Genomic DNA, 21,271 nt, shown 5'->3' on the forward strand with positions numbered 1-21,271 from the left:
TCCCTTTCCTTGTTAGCCCTCCCCAAATGCATTACCTCATACTTCTCCGGATTGAATTCCATTTGCCACTGTTCTGCCCACCTGACCAATTTATTGATATCTTCCTGCAGTCTACAGCTTCCTTCTTCAGTATCAACCACACAGCCGATTTTAGTATCATCTGCAAACTTCTTAATCATACCCCCTATATTCAAGTCTAGATCATTGATATATACCTCAAAAAGCAAGGGACCTAGTACTGAGCGCTACAAAACCCCACTTGAAACAGTGGTTGGAAAATTGCGAATACTAACCGCCACGTTCAACTCTTGATTTGAATTCCCATTGAGTGAGAGGCATGCTGTGTAAGGAGTGGAGCCTCTATTTTGGACCTAATTGGCTTTCTAGCATTGAAAATGCTGGTATATCTGTTTGGGTGCTGTCAGTCCTCAGCTCACTGAAGAAGTGATTATAGACAGTGAATACTGGTGAGCTGTTTGATTGTAGGAGAACTAGATGTGATCATGCCCTCACTGAACATTCAGACACATGCACTTTACAATGGAGGTTATCAGATAGCAGTCAGGAGTGGGAACCCTGAGCAGCTTTTCCCTGCCCAGCACGGGGACACTTAAGATCAATTGTTGTGCCTCTATAGCGCCCTGTCCTGCAATTGAGGCTGGTGCAAAATGGAAATAATTTAACTTGACAGGATTATTATCTCACCTTGATGAGCATAAAATTATGTAGACTATGTTTATATGTTTTATCTAGGTATTCTGAAAAACAGAATGCAATACCCATCTGCGACACTGAAGAACGAAAGCTTAACTTCCATCAACAGAATGCAGATCGAGTTGCCTTGGTACAATACTTCAACGCTGGGTCCCAGGGTCGTTCCGGCAGCCTCCTATGGCCGAATGTACTCAGGCGCTGGAAGTCTGTCTCAACCGGCCAGCCGATATTCATCCCGCGAACAATTGGACATGCTAGTTAGGAGGCAGATGTCTAAGGAACAGCTGGACGCACTCTCCAGCAGGCATGCATCTCGAGAACGACTAGAAACTGTTCCCAGCAGGCATGGGTCCAGAGAACAACTAGACACAATCCCAAGCAGGCATGCTTCTAGAGAACATCAGGACACAGTACCCAGTCGACATGGGTCCAGAGAACAGCTAGACACAATACCAAGGAGGCATGGTTCTAGAGAGCATCTAGATGCATTACCTGTAAGACAAATGTCCAGGGAATGGCTAAACACAGTACCCAATAGACAGATGTCTAGAGAGCAGATGGACACTGTTCCCAGTCGGCATGCATCCAGGGAGCATTTGGAGGCACTGTCAAGTAGACAACCCTCCAGAGAACATCTAGATACACTGTCTAGAAGACAACCATCTAGGGAGCAACTAGGTCTAACATCAAGTCGGCAGTCTTCTCGAGAGCAACTCGACTCAATGTCTCGCAGATACTTATCCAGAGAGCATTTGGACGCAGTGCCTAGCAGGCATCCCTCCAGGGAACAACTAAATACTCTTCCCAGAAGACAGCCTTCCAGAGAGCAATTAGGGCCCTTGCCTAGCCGACAGCCTTCTACAGAGCAGTTGGATATCCTGTCCTCCATCCTTGCTTCTTTTAATTCTTCCGCCCTTTCTTCTGCCCCCTCCACCACCACTCCTTCTGCCCCACAGACGACTTGTACCCCTTCTGGGGCACAGACATCCTCAATGACCTCTGCCCCATGCCCTTCACCCCCACACTCTGCAACATCACACAGCATCTCAGAGATCTCTCCAGATTCAGAGTAAGTACAAACTTAAGACCACCAAACTACAGGAAACTTTCGATTAACCGGCCCCTAAATAACCGGAAAAGTCGGTTAACCGGCAAAATTCAGGAGTAGGTTCAGGTAACTTTTATTACTTTTTTTACTCCATTTGTTGCTGTGCAAGGGTGTAGCTGCAGCTGTTGCTAAGCTACAGAGACGCTTGCAACTTGTGCCGATTGTTCTGAAGCTGTTAAGCAACAGGGTTTGTTGCTTGAAACAGAGCTCTGAGCTCCGTATCTTTTACTATAGCGTTCGGTTATCCGGAATTTTCGATAAACCGGCACCACGTCGGTCCTGTCCGTGCCGGATAAAAGGAAGTTTCCTGTAGTGGATTGATACCAGTGTGGCAATGATGTATGTAATATGGATCGCAAGTACTGCTAGATTGCTGGTCTAGTTGTGAACTACAGTGCCAATGCACTAATATCCAGTAATTGGAGCAGAACAGACTTGCCTTATTGGGCACTCATTAAAAGATTCCCTCCAGCACCTTCAAACTATGGAACCCCTCAGCCTTTGTTTCTGCAGACTTTTAAAATCCAAGCCTGGTGCCGACTAATTATTTCTTCCAAATTTACTCCTTTTAACCTGGACATGCCCTTCACTATGGGCTTTGGCCTTTCACCTAGGATTTTTAGTGAAAATAAAGATTAAGGGCCAAGACCCATAGTAAAGCAGACCTTCAAGGCTGAAGCGAGTAAAAGAAAAGACAAGATAAATCGAGAAGTGGCCATTAACCGTGCTTGAATTTTAAAAGCCTGCAGATTGTAGAAGGAAAGGAAGACTAAAGAAGGTGAGGTGTACCGCAGTTTTGCGGTCCTGGGAAACAATGAGTTAGAGTAAGAGACAGTACAATAAGTCTTTCTTAACCTTCTGAGAGATTTCAGTCTCATCACATGATCCTGGATCAAATCCCATCCAGGCAAATACATAGGTAACAAATTTACATTTCCAAGATCAAGAAGTATGAAATAACTAGGGCAGTAGACAGGGCTTTAAACTAATGAAGGGGAGGGTGGAAGGATTCAGGAAAGAGTAAATTTAAAAGCAACGAGAGAAATGTCAAGGCTCTAGAAGCAGAGTGGGTCAGGAACAGACAGAGAGAGTAACAAAGGTAATAAGGCATCGGGAAAAATAGAGATAAGTCAAAGCTTAAAGGCATTATATCTGAATGCGCGAAGCATTCGCAACAAAATAGATGAATTAATAGCGCAGATAGAAATTAACGGGTTTGATCTAATACTTATAACTGAGCCGTGGTTGCAAACTGGCCGCAGTTGGGAACTAAATATTCCAGGATACTTAACTTTTAGAAGAGATAGGCAAAATGGAAAAGAAGGCGGGGTAGCCCTGATAATAAAGGATGGGATAAAGACAGTAGAGAGAAAGGATCTTAGCTCTGAAAATCAAGAAGTAGAATCAGTTTGGGTGGAGCTAAGAAACAGCAAGGGGCAGAAAACATTGGTGGGAGTTGTTTATAGGCACCCAAACCATAGTTGTAATGTAGGGCAGAGTATAAATCAGGAAATTAGAGACGCATGCAACAAGGGTAATACAGTAATCATGGGGGACTTTAATCTACATATAGACTGGGCAAACCAAATTTGCTGTAATAGTGTGGAGGACGAATGCATGGAATGTATGCAAGATAGTTTTCTAGATCAATATGTTGAGGAACCAACTAGTGAACAGGCTATTTTAGATCTAGTATTGTGCAACGAGAAAGAGTTAATTAATAACCTTGTAGTAAAGGGGCCTTTAGAGAAGAGTGACCATAATATGATAGAATTTTATATTGAGTTTGAAAGTGATTTTGTTAAATCCAAAACTAGGGTCTTAAGTCGAAACAAAGCAAACTACATAGGTATGAGGGGCGAGTTGACTAAGGTAGATTGGGAAACTACATTAAAAGATATTACGGTAGACAAGCAATGGCTAGCATTTAAAGAATTAATACATAATTTACAACAAATATACATTCCTTTATGGCACAAAATCTCCACAGATAAAGTGCTGCAACCGTGGCTAACAAGAGAAGTTAAAGATAGTATTAGATCAAAGGAAGAGGCTTATAATGTTGCCAAAAAGAGCAGTAAGCCTGAGGATTGGGAGGATTTTAGAATTCAGCAAAGGAGGACCAAGAAATTGATAAAGAAAGGGAAAATAGAATATGAGAGTAAACTAGTGAGAGACATAAAAACAGACTGTAAAAGCTTCTATCGGTATGTAAAATGGAGAAGATTAGCAAAAGTAAATGTGGATCCCTTACAGGCTGAGACAGGAGAAATTATAATGGGGAATAAGGAAATGGCAGAGAAATTAAACAAATACTTTGTGTCTGTCTTCACGGCTGTAACTAGTGGGGTACCGCAAGGATCAGTGCTTGGGCCTCAGCTAGTCACAATCTACATCAATGATTTGGATGAGGGGACCAAATATAATATATCCAAGTTTGCTGATGATATAAAGCTAAGTGGGAATGTAAGTTGTGAGGAGGATGCAAGGAGGCTTCAAGGGGATATCGACAGGCTAAGTGAGTGGGCGAGAACATGGCAAATGGAATATAATGTGGAGAAATGTCAAGTTATCCACTTTGGTAGGAAAAATAGAAAAGCAGAGTATTTTTTAAATGGTGAGAGATTGGGAAATGTTGGTGTTCAGAGGGACCTATGTGTCCTTGTACATGAATCACTGAAAGCTAACATGCAGGTACATCAACCAATTAAGATAGCAAATGGTATGTTGACCTTTATTACAAGAGGATTTGAGTACAAGAGTAAAGATGTCTTACTGCAATTATATAGGGCCCTGGTGAGACCACACCTGGAGTATTGTGTACAGTTTTGGTCTCCTTACCATAGAGTAACTGAGGTTCCCCATACTGGTGCCTGGGCTGGGGGGATTGTCCTATGAGGCGAGATTGAGTAGACTAGGCCTATATTCTCTAGAGTTTAGAAGAATGAGAGGTGATCTCATTGAAACATACAAAATTCTTACAGGGCTTGACAGGGTAGATGCAGGGAGGATGTTTCCCCTGGCTGAGGATTCTAGAACCAGGGGGCACAGTCTCAGAATAACGGGTCGGCCATTTAGGACTGAAATGAGGAGCAATTTCTTCACTCAGAGGGTGGTGAATCTTTGTAATTCTCTACCCCAGAGGGCTGTGGAGGCTCAAGTCATTGAGTATATTCAAGACAGAGATCGATAGATTTTTGAATATTAAGGGAATCAAGGGATATGGGGATAGTGCAGGAAAGTGGAGATGAGGTAGAAGATCAGCCATGATCTTATTGAATGGCGGAGCAGGCTCGAAGGACCAACTGACCTACTCCTGCTCCTATTTCTTATGTTCTTATAGTTGAGGAGGTAAGTGATAATAGAGAACAGTCAAGGATTTTTAGGCATCAGAATTCTGAAAAGCAAGCTGGTAGTTTTTGAAGAATAGGGTTAGATGACGCGGAGTAGGAGGACACTCGTGTGGAGCATAAACGCCGACATAGACTAGTTGGGCCCAATGGCTGGTTTCTGTGTTGTAAGTTCTATGTAATACATGTATACAATAATGCAGCACAATGGTGGTGAGTGTTGCTGAACTGGTGCACTGCATCACAGTGCTAGGATATGGGCACAGTTCCCACACACTGAGTTTCTAGTTTTAGCTGAGGTATTATAAATCTCTTCTATCAGATGTAAGAGTCCTCAGTAAAATGAGATCTGGCATTTTAATTCCACTTAACTAAATTCGTTATTTTTAAAAAATCACATCTAATGAATGTGTTACCTATTCTCCCGCTAATTCTGAAAACACTACTTTTTAATTAGCAAAAAAAATTCCTTGGCATAGATAAAGAGAAAAAGATGTAAGGAAGCAGAAATCATGTTAGATTGGAGATTGAAAGATAGAAGCACTGGGTGGTGGAATGGGTTTGAAGGCTGTCCGTTCAGCCCTGGGATCTGTGTTGCATCCAGCCTAGTGTTATTAAATTAAGGTGCATATAGCCCAAGTATAATGAATTTGGTCATCTTTAACTTGATTCCCAGTGGGCACAAGACAGCTCAGAGCTGCCCATAAAATTCAGCACTAAGTTGGCAGTCTCACTTGAAGAAGCCAAGGCCTAGAAATTCAGTGCCCTTAGCACCGATTTTGCGGTGCTAGAGGGCCTAGCGCTGCAATTGGCGCCGGTTCCTAAATTGCCTGGGGCCCTTCCGCGGCGGTAGACCGGTAGCGCTGCGCCGGCACCGATGACGTCATCGGTGTGCGCAGCGTCCCGGTTGCCGTGGTAACCCGGCCCCAAGCCGAAATTCAGTTGCGGCCGCCTCGCCAGTGGCAGCCGCAACTAAGACTCCGGCAAACGAGTGTTGCCGGAGTCTGCGCCGGCGCTTTAAGGAGGCGCGGCGGCCGGCCGCTTTCCCGCCGGCCGCCTGCCCGCAGCTCCCTCCCCGGACTTCTCCCCCCGCCCCCCCCCGGAACAGATGCAAGCCCGGCACTTGTCCGAGGTGCCGGGCTCATTTTTGAAGAGATTTGCGCGGGCCGCGGCCGGGTGCAGGCAGCTCCTCCTTAACGGAAGGAGGAGGCCTGCACTTCCCGAGCCTGCCGCACCGCAGCGGGCGCCGGAATAGCGCCGCAATGCGGCGCGTTGCGCCAGTTTTCAGGCGCTAAAACCCTTCAGTAGCGCCGGCAGCCGTTTGGGCGCGGCGCTACTGAATTTTTGGCGCGCGCAAAGGGACTTAGCGCCGGCGCTAACTTCCGGCGCTAAAGCCCTGGCGCAGCGCAAACTCAATTTCTAGGCCCAAGTATCACATTTGTGCAGTATCTTTCTGAGGTTACTATACATTTGGCTAATATTATTATGTCTAATAAAGGAATGCTTGATGCGAGTTCCAAAAAGTCGAAAATATTCAATTTCATAGCACTAATGTTGCTCAAATCACTGTGAAATTCACAAACAATTTCAAGATACTGGGATAAAACGTGTTACCTTGAATGCAAGTTTTCCAGTCTGTGATTGTGAATCTATCTTGGGCATGAAGGCAAATAACTAACAGTTTGTTGCAAGCCAATTTTCAGTGAAGTTTGAACTTATTAATCTTTTATGTAGTTTTCATCTGGGACCAGGTTCTGTGCATTGCTGTGGTTTGTAACAACTAACTTCATTATGATAAGGTTTGACTTTCAGTTTACAGTCCCCAAGTTGTGTTAATTCACAGCTGTGAAAATAAAATAAATCTATATCGCTAATTAGGGGTGTTTAATAATTCAATAATACCCATCAAATGTAGATTGGAATCCTGTTACGCTCAATGGGATCAAATCACTTCCAATTCACTTCCAGTACATAAAATGTTGATCCATCCTGTTTGGTCTCATTGAGGTAGACGCCTAATACACAAATCATATCCAATTACATAGAATTACTTAAGGTTAGAAATTCAGCAGGTTAGTGCCCCCAGTTAGCACCTGGCAGGGGCGCCAACGGGGTACTCAGGCAGTAGCACCGCGGCGAGGCAAATTTACTGACCCCCGTAGCGTCGGCAATAACAGTTAACGCCTCGGTCCCTTTCGGCATGCAGATCGTGTCCAATCTGCAAACTTCAGTAGCGCCTCACGCCAGGGAACGGGGGCGTGAACCAGGCGGCTGGCGAGACACTACTTAAAGGGATGCCCCCCCGCTGTCAAAGAACTTCCGTTCATAAGGTCAGTTGTGAGTGGCAGAGAGCGCACCATGGGCTGGATTTTCATTGAGGAGGCGGGTAGGAGGCAAGACTACAACTTTTAGAGTTCTAGCCAACCCACGCGATTTTGACTTGATTGACCTTGTTGAGCCCGCCCAGCGGGCTCAGCAGGCCAATTAAGGGCCACCCGGCAACAGGTGATGTCACAGATTGAAATTTCATCTGTCAAGACCTTTTGACAGATGAAATATCAGCATTTCACAGCTGTTTGAAGCTGTCAAACACTGACAATCTGTACTCCAGGTTAATTCCTTCCTCTCAGGATGATTTAGAGATCTCCCCAGAACATAAAGCAGAGGCTGCAGATTTTGACAGCTGGCAGCCATTCTGCTTTCTGTGCCGGTGAGATGAGGGACTCCGGAGACCTGAAGGAAGGAAGGCTGTAAAGGTAAGTAAAGGTTAGTAGAACTTCTTCAAACACTTTACATAGACCAAACACACTTACCTCTGCAATCATGCACCCATCACTCACCTGAACACCGGACATCTCGACCCCTCCAAGCCCTTCATCCCGACGGCCCACCTCGCTAACTTGGCGTGGTTTGGAGCCGTCGGGAATCCCACACTTCAACAATGAAAATCAGGATTAGGCTAAAAACTGCCTGTTAACTACCTGTTAACAGGCAGTTAATTGGCACTAATCCCCTTCCCGCCTCTGGGAGGCTGGTCCCAGTGCGGGTCGGGTACCCGCCTCCTTTGAAACTGGCATGGAGGCGGGATGGGGTCGGGACCCCTGATTTCAGGATTTTATACCCCCACACGCCTCCAATCCCGACTCCACGGCCCAATGAAAATCCAGCCTCATGTAACTGCAGCCAAATAAAGGCTGCTTAGTCTCCGAGTGTGGCGGGCCGTCAAAGGACTTTGCATTTTATCCCACAACATATCGCCGTTCTGAACTCCCCGAATCATTGGGAGCTGGTGTGCAGACTCCAGTGACGCCCGCGCCCCCCCCGCTTTAATGGTTGGAAGGCGCCTGTGCCAGTGCTCACTCCCGATTGCACAACACCTCATTCGTTATTGCTTGGGGCTTAACGCCACTCACCTACGCCATTAACGCCTGATTTAGCGCTCCCTTGCATTCTTTGAGCACTGAGACTGAATTTAGCAGGCAGCCAGATTGATGAGTGCCTGGCGCTAAACTTCCAACTTCTCAAAAGTTACCGCCCCTTCCTGGGCGCTACTGAATTTCGCCCCCTTAGAGTCTACAGCTCAGAAACAGGCCATTCGCCCCAACTGGTCTATTCCGGCATTTAAGCTTCACACGATCCTCCTCCAAGCCTTCTTAATCTAACCCTATTCTTCACAGCTGTATAAAATTCTGGTGGATTATATTCCCTCCCATTAAGTGGAATTCAAATGAATGAAATTATATTCGCCCCCATCACACAGGATTTCAGTGTATGAATTTCATGGCATTTATTCTCATTATTGAGTACTGAAATAAAAGACATTTATGTGCATTCATTCTTATATTATTGGCCCAATTTGTTTCTTATTCCTATTATATTGCATTTCCTTGAACCAATTTATTTGCATTATATATTTAATTCCAAAATATCAAACTGAATTCGAATGGACCATATTACCTCCTATCTTGTACATTTATACTGGACCACATTCCCTCTAATTCATTCTCATTGTATATAATTCTAATGGATTCATTCACTCCCATTATATGCAGTTCTAATTAATTCTTCTATGGAATACTAGTGCCATTCTCTAACCTTCTCGAGGCTGGTAGTTCAAACTAGGAAATGCACAGAACAAGGCCCAGGTGACCAGTTCTCCATTTTTGCATTTCTCCTTTTGAGAAAGCACCTGGCCTTCACTCCGTGCAATGGCATAACTGAGATCGAAAAACTAACTTCAGGAATGTTCCTGTTAATTTTTTTTGGGGGTGCGTCGCCCCTTTAAGGGGCTGCACGGCCCATTCAAAATATTGCGCATGCGCGGTTTTTCCCATTGAAGAGCTGGCTGCACGGGAAGTCCAGAGCGCTGTGCGGCCGCGCCGCTTAAAGGGAACATTGGTATTAAATTTGTTTGAGATTTGATCTCCTGTACTGACTTTCAGGAGGCTTCATCCAGGTCCGCTCTCCTCGCAGGTGGTTTGCAATAACAAGGATTTGTTATAATGAGGTTCAACTGTATGAAAGGTTTTCACCAGAGTTTGGTTTTTACTTTAGCAAAATACTGCGGATGCTGGAAATCCGAAATAACAACAGGAAACGCTGGAAAAACTCAGCAGGCCAGGCAGCATCAGTGGAGAGAGAAACAGAGTTACTGTTTCAGGTTGATGACCTTTCGTCAGAGCTCCTGACAGAATTCTGACAAAAGGTCATCGGCCTGAAACGTTAACTCTGTTTCTCTCTCCACTGATGCTGCCTGGCCTGCTGAGTTTTTCCAGCGTTTCCTGTTGTTATTTTGGTTTTTACTTCTTGTATCTGATTCTTGAGTAATAATGCACCACTTGGTTCTTCAAGCAAATGTCTATCCTCACTTATAATTGCATGCCCACTTTAAAGAGTATTACCGTCCTAGCATATGGTTTCAATATTGATAACCTTCCCCCACCCACACCGCCTGTAGTTGAATCCAGTATGGTTCCTCTGTAACATTATAACATTGTCAGTTGTCCTCAATTTAACTACTGTCCTTCAAGTAAAAATGAGGAGCACTTGAAAAGAAGAAAAATTTCAGTACACAAATGAGGTGTTATCGAATTAAGTAATGATTAGAAGTCTGTAATGTACTCTAGAACTGAGGCTGATGAATCTTCATGGAGTTCTTCAATCAGCCCATTTCAGGTCCCTGATGCAAAGAAGCACCATGACTGACAAGTTATTTGCTGAACATCCAGAATTCTGGCATGTACTACTGCCTGCTCTTGGGATTAAAGTTAAAATAAGTATGTTCTTAATTTTCTTTTATTTAAACAGAATGGCAAGAGTTGACGCACAGTCTTGAGGCAATATCCCTTTGCCGTGTCTGCGTTCTGTCTCTGTGGATACCCAAAGGTGCAAGTGGCTCGAAGACTGAAGTGACTGAGAAATGGGAATAGATCACTCAACCTAATGGCATGAGGGAAAATCGAGGAATCAAAGAAGACAAAGGAGTCAGCCACGGCCTGCAGAGCCATTGGGTCAAGGGTTCGACAAAAGGTCACAACCACTACGAAAAATGGAAACTACATCATTCTCAAAATAGTTCCTAGCAGAGGACAAAATATCAACTCTGAAATCGCACTGATGTGGGCACCATTACGAGTGCCAAAAAAGCAAAGAATATTGAACATTCCAGACGAAGAATATTTAATGTTCGCACCCACTTGAGAGAGAGAGAGAGATATGATCTCCTCCATAATCAGCAACTTCCATTTTACTCTGTAGAGTTTCAAGAACAGGGTAGACAGGTTAGATAAGGAGGAAAACTACCGCCATCCTCTAGTGTTCAAGTTCAAGACTTACAGCAGCCTATGTTTCTTCGGATCCTCACTAATCATTATGGTGGATTAATTACTGGCTCTTGTTATCAAATGGAAGTGGTAAATTTTAATCGGGTAATAATTGCATTCGGGACTGGTTGAGCGTTTTCTTTACTCCAATTAACGTTTACATAAGCAAAAAAATGCAGTTCGGATCCTCCAGTACGGCCAGATGGAGGACTGGCAAGCCAATTTGTTGAAACTTGCAATCCAGTATCTCCTCGTTCAGGAGGAAATGATGCAATGGATGTGTTTGGAGTTTCCCAGTTTATGCCACTTGTCAATCTGCATCATATAGATCATGTTACTGAATATCCTGCTGTTGTGAGTGAATTCCCCCCACTTGCACAAATAAACACTGCGCTGCCATACTCGAGTGTGTACTCACTGATGACTGGTTAATCTGAAGTGAGCTGAGAAGATGACACAGTTTGCCAATCATGAGGTCACCATGAAGAAAACGTACAAAATCACTCCAGCTATAAAACGTTTTCTTTTTAAATAATGAAGCTATTATTTTTATGAAGTGTGTTTCTAATCACGGTATTTTGACATTTCTGCACTATTATGGCATGTCGATCACTTATACATGCTCCAGTATGACAGACGAAGGGTCTATAAATTTGTCTAGGAAATAAATCTATTCATCCTCACAGCAGAAGTCATCACTCCATAGTGTCAGGAAACTTTTTCCACTAAATCCTCAACAGGGCTGTTTTTCATATACACACAACATACTGGCTAAATTCGTTCATGTAAGGTACTTTATGGCTTCTGTGTGTCTCAGTGCAAATCCTATGCATATGTGCTGTTAACAAAGTAAACTGATGCACACCACAGCAAAAGAAGACGAGTTGTGCTGAGAATCTCAGATGACTATCATCCGTAAAGTACATACAAATGGTGTACAGTTCCTGTAATTGTACTGAGATGATGTGCTTACCAGATCTTAGCTTTTGTGCTCTTTTAGTTTTCAGTGTCAGCTGGAACTGTTAACTGAAAATATTTTTTCTTTTTAAATCTATTTTAAGCACAGTTTTCCCAATTCTTTCTTTGATTACCCACTTTTAAACCTCTGATTCACGTTATCCTTGATATACCCACAGTAAGCACCTTTTTCACCAAGGCCGTTGGCACCATAATGTGTCCTGAAGGTTTGTAATGAATTATATATTTTAGCTACTTGCCAACTAAGACAAATATGCAACATTCAAATCATGCTGCAACACGTATAGGATCGAGCTTACTCTGGTGGCCAATATTGTGGAATTTCAGTTGCATTTTTGGAGGAGGCAGTTCTCAGTTAAACTTTTATGGAAACTCCCCAAATTAGCAAGACTGTCCCTTTTAAGTTCATCTAAAGTTATATACTCTCTACATTAACCAAAGTGTATTACACAAAAATAAGTTAACGTATCTCTAATATTAACCTTTCAGCAGACCTGACACCATTGAGGAGCTGTTGGTGAGATTTATGACAAAAAAGCAGATCGTGAACTCATTTAAACATGTGGAGCTGCTGTGTTTTAAAGAGTGAGATATGCCAAAATAGATGAGATTTCTAATCCAAAATGAGTCTTACTCCAGTGATTATAAATTCCTCCGTGCGTTACATTTCTCCTATGGGCAAAGCCATGTAGCCACTATGTGAGATAAATGAAGTCTGCTTTTTGTGTTTTTAATGTCTTGATATAAATTTTTAATCATGATTATTGTTTTTAAAAAAATAACCATTTGCATAGCTATATGTAATTGGTGTTGCAACGATGTAATCTTGTCCCTTACCATATCACTGGTCACTCCTTTAGACATAGGCATGGTAAAACTGTCTTGCAAAACTCTTTACCATAGTGATACTGACTCTTTAAAGCCACAGCATTTGTTGTGTCCACAGCAAAATATAATGCTTCTGATTGCTGAGCAGGGCAAATGTTAAAGTGGTAGTCACCATTTTTTGTTTTACTCACCATATGGAACTCCTGTTCAATCTGCAGGAAATGTGTTGTTGAATGAATGATTAGATGAACATAGGTTTAAATATTGCACATCAGCCACTTTGAACGCAGTTTTAGGAATACTGACTGAAGCAATTTCTTCAAGAATTAGTTACGTATTTAACACAACTCTACTCCCAAATTGAACAATCCTTGTTCAATAGCAGAGGAATCATTACTAGCCCTATAAAAATAAATGCTCCTCATTCTAACAATTACAGGAGTTATCCTATTTAAAGAATATATTATATATGGAGCTTGACTTCATGTACAGAACAGCATGCTCTACTGACTACAAATATCTTGCAAACAAAAAGTCACCAGACAGCCCAGATGCAACTGTGGGCGATCTCCTATTGTTGACCTTTTGGCTGCCTGGAAATCATTAATTTTACATAAGAACTTTGGTTATAAACTGGGAAACTCCCCTCCTCACTGTCTCTTCATTATTTCCTGTTGAAGAAACTACGACCGGTCTCAAATTATAACGCTTCAGCTTTTTTTTCTTTCAGAACACCAGTGGCTGGTGAGTGATGGTTTTCTTCCTTGCTTTAAAAACAAATAAATGAAAGCTTCCCTTCAAACAGATCCAACATCTGGGGGGTGGGGGGGGGGGGGGAAGAAAAGGAGAGAAAAAAACTTTTTTATACATTTTTGTATCTTTGTAATTCAGAGATGAAATTTTTATCTTATTATTTTTTACTGATTTAAGTTATTGTGATAAAGAGCATTTTTTCCTTAATTTATTAATGCAACAAAAAAATACTTGAAGCTGTCTTGTGTTACTGAAGCTTGAAAATTTGATGTGTAAAATGAGTGCAGCAAGGTAGAGCTGGAGAAAGTTTCAGATTTTTTCAAAATCCATTACTGTCCAGTAAGATCAAGCATCGTTTGGTAGTCTGGTTGAAGCCAGTGCAGTCCACATTATTCCTTTAATACTTTAAGGACTGTGGTGGCCTTTTTTGCACCAAAATTTTAAAAAAGTCGAGATAGCCCACCTTTGATTAAAAAGTAGTATCAGTCAAGGAAGGGATGACACAGTTAATTCGAACTCAGTCATCTTACTTCTTGTTAAGCGATACAACTCAGTCCAGGCTAAAGGAAGGTGGAGGAAAGGTTTAGGGTGGTTCTGTGTGTTGGAACACTGGTGTTTCCACGCTGAGTCCTGGGTTCAAACCCAATCCAGGCCGAGGTGGCGCAAGTCTCCTCTCTCTGACGGTGCTAATTTAACGAGTTCAGAGAATTTTGAACCCAGCCCCCAATAGAAACTGAGCCCCACAACATGGCGGTGCTCATAACTTCAATCCAATTGAGCAATCTGTTGCAAAGTACTAACGGGATGGATGGTGTATGAAATGGAAATGAGGCACTAGGGTGGTACTCTTGTACGGTGTGGTTAAAGCATACCTATTCTACCCTGACGTGGGAGACTACTGATGCTGACATTGGATGTAAGGAGTGGAAAAAAGTCAATAAATGGATAAATACAAAGAAATGTGGTTCCTTACATTCTTTCAGTCATTTCTTTATAATTTTCAAGAAGTGGTATAAAAATTTGGAACATTGCAGATCAAAATGAATGGACTTAATGTCATTATTTCATAGAATGATGCAGTACAGAAGGAGGTCATTCGGCCCATCGAGCCTGAGCCGGGTCTTTCGAAGAGCAATCCCCCACTCTTTCCCCATATCCCTGCAACTTTTTCTCCTTCAAGTATTTATCCAGTTCCCTTTTGAAGGCTACTATTGAATCTGTATCCACCACCCTATCAGGCAGTGCATTCCAAATCCTAACCACTCGTTGTGTAAAAAGATGTTTCCTCATGTCGCCTCGGTATTTGAGCGTAGGTATGGTATTAATTAAAAACGCTTTACTGCAATACTGTTGTCTAATGTCACTTGCTGCCTTTATCAACCCTTCTGCACAGCTGTAATAATGCAACCATCCGATGTCTTCCTGGGGCCTGAGAATTGCAGGTGATTCCATCTGTCCAGTTAGCTGCACAGTTTCCTGTATAGTGTATCGTTAAGGTGTCCAGCTACCGGAAGTGTCAATTTTCCAAATCTTGGTTTGGAAAACGATCATGGAGCTTGGTCCTTAATGGTGCCATTGTGTTGCAGCAGGAAGGGAGAAAAATGACATTACCCATCTAACAGCACCACAATCCCGACCTATTGTGTGACCCCCACATCAGTATAAATTATCACTTCCCCATGCCTCCAGTTCACAGAGCACTTGTAAATGAACTGGATAGTATTGAGAAAAGAGATACTCCCAAGATCATCGGTGAACTTCACTTAATCTGCAAGAAACAGTTGTCTGTTACCATGGCTGTTAACAGATTTAAATTAGTGAGGTGGACAGTGTCAGTTTTCCCCCCTCCTCTCCTTTCCCACTCCCTCCCACTTCCAAGATGGAACATCTTACTATCCGGGCAACACTCCTTCTGTCAGCTTGGCTGATTGATAATGGAGTAGTAATATGCCACACCAATCTACTTACATTAGAGTTTTTAAAATGCACATGTCCTCCTGTGTAACATCTTTATCATTGTATTAAGTTATAGTAACATTATCATTTGAAATGTAGCGAACCATATGTGGTAAACCACTGTTTGTATTCCTGTTTGTCCTGTTTGTATTCCACTGTGTACATGCCTCGGCTGACTCCTCCCACAGGTCCTAGTATAAAGGTGACTGCTCCCCAGCCCTTGGTATCCTGGACCGGTCGACCACTCGAGGCAGACCTCCATTCTGTTGTTAATAAAAGCCTTTAGTTACTCTTCTAACTCTCAGTCTTTTATGAGTAATTGATAGCGCATCAATTTTATTAACAACATTTTTATAATGGAGAAGATCCTCACACCAGCATGCCTGGACTTAGATCATCGGGAGGCGGACTCATCCACCAAGTTTACTCACTGGCTTAAGTGTTTTGAAAAATTCCTGACCGCCTCCGAAGCAATCAAATCGGACGAGGACAAACTGGATGTCCTGACCTCCAAAGTGAACCACCGAGTGTACTCGGTCATCCAAGACGCGACCTCGTACGCGGATGCTATCAAGCTCCTCAAGGACCAGTACACGCGCCCAGTGAACGAAGTGTACGCCAGGCACCTCCTGGGGAGTCGTAAACAACAACCTGGGGAATCGACCGTGGAATACCTTCAGGCACTGTCTGTGCTTGGCCGGGCCTGTGGTTGTAAGGATGTAAAGGCCGCCGTGTACACAGAGGAACTTATCCGGGACGCTTTTGTAGCGGGCCACAGATCCAATTACACACGACAGCGACTGTTGGAGCAGAGTAACCTCGACCTCAACAAGGCCTCTGAACTCGCACTATCGTTGGATGCAGCCTACCAGGGCATGGATGCCTACTCCTCTGCACCGTGGACGCCGCGGGGAATGACAGCCTGGGACACGGTAGGACCGCCTCATAGCGCCGTGCCACCCCAGCCACACCCCAACAACGGCCCAACTACCGCAGCAGTGTCCCAAGGCCAGACACGCCTGTGCCACAGCCTACGCTGGACTCGACGCCGGAAGCTTCACTACCCCTGCCGTCGCCACGCCGATCACAGCGGCAGACAAGACCTCCGGAGAGACTCCAATACACTAACTTTTAATACACTTCACCCCGCCGGACTCAATTTTAAACAAGGGGTGAATGTGGTAAACCACTGTTTGTATTCCTGTTTGTCCTGTTTGTATTCCACTGTGTACATGCCTCGGCTGACTCCTCCCACAGGTCCTAGTATAAAGGTGACTGCTCCCCAGCCCTTGGTATCCTGGACCGGTCGACCACTCGAGGCAGACCTCCATTCTGTTGTTAATAAAAGCCTTTAGTTACTCTTCTAACTCTCAGTCTTTTATGAGTAATTGATAGCGCATCACCATATTTCTGAATTTATAAGTGAATAAACAAAATATAAATGTAGTTTGGTTTTACGTTTTTTATTTCGATGTTAAATTGCTCCTGTAATCCTCAGAGGAATTGTCAGTGCAATTGTTGCTAACTGGTCTTGAATGTATGCTGGGAAAGATTTAACCATCCCAGATTTTTCCAGTCAAGCACTGTGGGCTTGGGCACACATGGTCATATTAGCAGTATTCAGATAGAAAAGCGAATCGAAGGGTGCTAACCTAGATTCAGCTGTATTTGTACCTTCATAGAATGTAGGCCATCAGAGGCATTGATCTCTCAACATCGCAATGCATGGGCTGGAGTGAAAGTATGGGATTGGCCAGTAAATGCATCAATCCCTTGAATGCCTTGCTGCTAATAATCAACTGCCTCCATTTAGCTGAACACTTGTTCCCTTCAGCTAGCTCTGTGTGACCAGACCTCAAATATACCATCCAGTGGCAGTCAGACCAACACTATGCATGCCTAACCTGGCCAGTTTGTTACCATGTCAACGGGCCCTTCACGCATGTGCCTATACCCCGTGTCACAAGCCAGTAATCTGCCTGCCATTTTTCAGTACGGGCTATGGCAAAAAGACAAACAAAATAAGAAATGACTGCACCAGAAGCAACCTGGCCATCAAAAGGTGGAACCGTCAGTTGTTCTGAGTCCGAGACACAACTACAACTTGCGCACTGGCAGGCTGTGACAATTATAGGTACCTCACCTGGTGAGCTATCTGATGATACCATCTCTAAATGAATCCCACAGTTAGTCTGAACATAGCAGAAAAGGCCTTTCAGGTGTATAGCTTCCAGAAGCAGAGGTCAACTACACAACTTTAATAGCACATTTGAAGAAATGGATGTCAAAATACCATACACTGCAATAGAAAACAAAATTCTTATCTAATTATTTAATTGTGAAGACCTTATTTCATGACAACCTTTTACAATGATGATCTTCACTTTCATTTTAATAAGTGTTAAAGATGAAAGAAAGAGCTGGGGCTTGTATGCGCTCAGGAGATCCCAAAGCATTACATCGCCAATGAATTAATTTTGAGATGTAGCAACTTTTTTGTAGGCAAGTGCAACAGTCAATTTGTGCACAGCAAGATCCCAAATAGCAATGAAGTGAATGACCAGTTCATCTGTTGTCATTGGTTGAAGTATAAATTTTGGGCAGGATACTGGAAAAAGTAACAAGATGTTTTACATCTACTTGGACAGGGAGACGATTCCTAGTTTTAACATTCATCTGAAAGACAGAATCTCTGACAACGCAGAGGTATTGCACTGAAGTGTCAGCTGAAATTATGCGCTCAAGTCTGGAGTGGAGCTTGAACCCACAAACCTGACTAAACTTTAAAAAAAATCTTGGGACCAATTTTCCTCTTGACCACTGCTAGGCTCCTGAAAGATGCAGCATACGGGAGGTGAGCTGTGCCTGCTGAAGGACCATTGTTCCCATTTGAATGCCCTCAGGCCTATCCCATGGCAAGGCCTTGCACAGGGAATGGGGTGGAGATCTGAAGATCATGTCATGGCTACGGACCAAGTGCTGGAAAATGGGATTAGAATAGATAGGGCCTAATGGCCGGCATGGACACGATGGGCCAAAGGGCCTCTTTCTGTGCTGTATAACTCTATGACTATGGTCTGATTTTGAGGACCAAGGTGAGACAGTATAGATGGCACCCATATTGATGGAACAGATGGTAGGTGAAGTAGAGATGACAGAAGCAATCTGTTAATGATGTGATAGGTTCCAACAATGAGGTGAGACTGGATGGCAACTTTGCTGGAAACACTTGCAGCCTGTAGAAAGCTAAATATGTGCTGGCAATGCAGTCAGCAACAGCTTCTGCCTGAGGAAAGTGATCAGCTGTGAGGTTGGAGTTTTTATTGTACTTTCCCTATTGTGCACTAATCAGCTGGATCAATGGCCACTCAACTCCCGCCTCAGGTTGACAGATGTGATTCCCGAGCTGTGTGATTCCCATGGTCAGCCAGGGGAATTTGAAAGGTTGGATTGAAAAGACTCTTAAGGGTCTGACAACCACCTAATAATGATTTAAATTAGCTCGCCCACTTCTGCCGTTCGGGTTACATAGAAAATAGGAGCAGGAGTAGGCCATTCGGCCCCTCAAGCCTGCTCCGCCATTTAATGAGATCATGGCTGATCATCCAAATTCAGTATCCTGTCCCTGCTTTCTCCCCATATCCCTTAACCCCTTTAGCCTTAAGAAATATATCTAACTCCTTCTTGAATATATTTAATGAATTGGCCTCAATGGCCTGTGGTGGAGAATTCCACAGGTTCACCACTCTCTGCGCCGGTAAACGTGCTCAAGAGGAAAGGCGCATGGGGGCGGGATGACGGTGGGTTTTTGACCCACTCCAAGATTTTGCAAATTTCTCACCTGACCCATTTCCAATCGCGCCTGCACGGACCCCAGAAAATTCCAGCCTTACTGTCCATCCTACTTATTGCCATCTACAAACTTGGATATATAACTCTCTATTCCTTCATCCAAGTCATTAATAAATACGGTGCAAAGTTGAGGTCCCAGAATAGACCCCAAGGAACACGACGTCACATTCCATCAATCACAGTACATACCCTTTAGCCCCACTCTGCCTCCTAACTCCCAACCAATTTCCAAACCAGGTCAAAAGACTACCTCCAATTCAGTGTCCTCTCATTTATGTTAATCTTGTGTGTGGAACCTTATCGAATGCCTTCTGGAAGTCCATATAGATAACATCCATAGGCATTCTCTCATCTACCTTATTATTGACCTACCAAAAAATTCAACTAGATTAGTTGGACATGACTTACTTTTAACATCTGGGCCACTCATATTTGTTCAAGTGCTCAGTCACTATCTCCAATGACAGATTCTAGTAGCCTCTAGTAGTGATGTTAAACTGACAGGCCTGTAGTTACCTGGTTTCTCTCTCTCTCACCCTCATAATTAATGGAGTGACATTAGCAATTTTCCAATCCAACTGCACAATTCCCAAATCAAGAGAGCTTTGAAAGATTATGACTAACGCTTCTGCAATTTCCTCACCTACTTCTTTTACTGCCCTGGAAACCATCAGGTCCTGGAGATTTATCTAGCCTAAGTCCTATTATTTTCTCCATTACCTTTTAAAAAAAACTTAGAAGGAAAACTAAAAACGAATCAAGGGGAGGAACTTATTGGATTCCATATATCACTGGTATTTTATCCTCTTCCCCTACAGTGAAAATGGATACAAAGCACTTGTTTAACAAACCTGTCATTACCTTGTGTATTACAGTATCACCTGGATCTGTTTTTAGTGGGCCCACATCTCCCTCAGCCACTATCTTTACTCAATATATTTATAAAAACTTTTACTATTAGCCTTTATATTACTTGCAAGTTTTTTTGTATTCCTTTTGGCAGTTCTTAATGTTTTCTTTGTGACCCTTTGTTGCTTTCTATATTTCTCCCAGTCCACTGGATTAACACTTTTCCTGGCATTTGTGTAAGCCATTTCCTTTAGCTTTATACTGCATCTTACCTCATATGTTGACCATGGTTGCTTGACTGTACAAGTGGAACTTTTATCTCTTTAGGGGTATGTATTCATCTTGTATTGTACTAAGTACCTCTGAATATATTCCACGGTTTTACTGTAGGTTTACCTATTGACAGTTCTGCCCAGTTTAGCGTGTTCAGCTTGTACCCCATTCCTTCGAAATCAGTCTTACATCAGTTTAAAACCTTGGTATGTATGCAATCTTTCTCCTTCTCAAATGTAATGACAAACTATCATGTTATGGCCGCTAATTGCAAGCTACTCCCTAGTAGTCAGATTATTAATGAATTCTGATTCATTGCTCATTACTAACTCAAATATTGTGCAGTGTTTCTTCGGAACAATGTATTTGGTGACCTTTTTGCATTCCAATGTTAATTCAATTCAGTTTGCAGAAATAGCGAGCCATGACTGATCTTAATCCTGTACGTGTTTAGTAAAAATAATCCAAAACAATAATCTAATGTAAACAAAAGATACATTTTTGTCACGAGTGGAACATAATACATGAATACACATGGCATGAGGATCGGTACTCCATTAAAACAAAATATGGCACAGATCCTTAACAGGGGACACTCATTGTCCGCATTTTAAAAATTCATTCTTGGGATGTGGGCATTGCTGGCAAGGCTGGCATTTACTGCCCATCCAAATCTATGAAAATAGAACAGAAATGAGAAATTATATATATTCCAAGTAAGTGGGGCATGGGATGGTTATAGCTCACAGGTCACTTAGTCTGTAAATGTTTAAAAGGGAAATATACTT

The 21,271-nt window shown here is 43.0% G+C and overlaps 2 protein-coding genes across 2 annotated transcripts in view; both read left to right on the forward strand.

Moving 5' to 3' along the window:
• Positions 1-15,807, forward strand: part of celsr3 (cadherin, EGF LAG seven-pass G-type receptor 3) — a 383,004-nt gene extending 367,197 nt beyond the window's left edge. Inside the window, exons 34-36 of the mRNA XM_086001957.1 lie at positions 754-1,783; positions 10,480-13,544; positions 14,624-15,807. Of these exons, the coding sequence (XP_085858083.1) occupies positions 754-1,783; positions 10,480-10,507 (1,058 nt within the window). The 3' untranslated portion in view covers positions 10,508-13,544; positions 14,624-15,807. The remainder of the gene's footprint in view (positions 1-753; positions 1,784-10,479; positions 13,545-14,623) is intronic.
• Positions 13,464-21,271, forward strand: part of slc26a6.2 (solute carrier family 26 member 6, tandem duplicate 2) — a 208,508-nt gene continuing 200,700 nt past the window's right edge. The window contains exon 1 of the mRNA XM_086001956.1: positions 13,464-13,544. The gene's annotated coding sequence lies outside the window, so the exon portion shown is untranslated. The remainder of the gene's footprint in view (positions 13,545-21,271) is intronic.

The sequence above is a fragment of the Somniosus microcephalus genome, chromosome 11, assembly GCF_052327205.1.
Source record: "Somniosus microcephalus isolate GS21.2 chromosome 11, FLI_Smic_1.0, whole genome shotgun sequence".
Taxonomy (NCBI): Eukaryota; Metazoa; Chordata; class Chondrichthyes; order Squaliformes; family Somniosidae; genus Somniosus; species Somniosus microcephalus.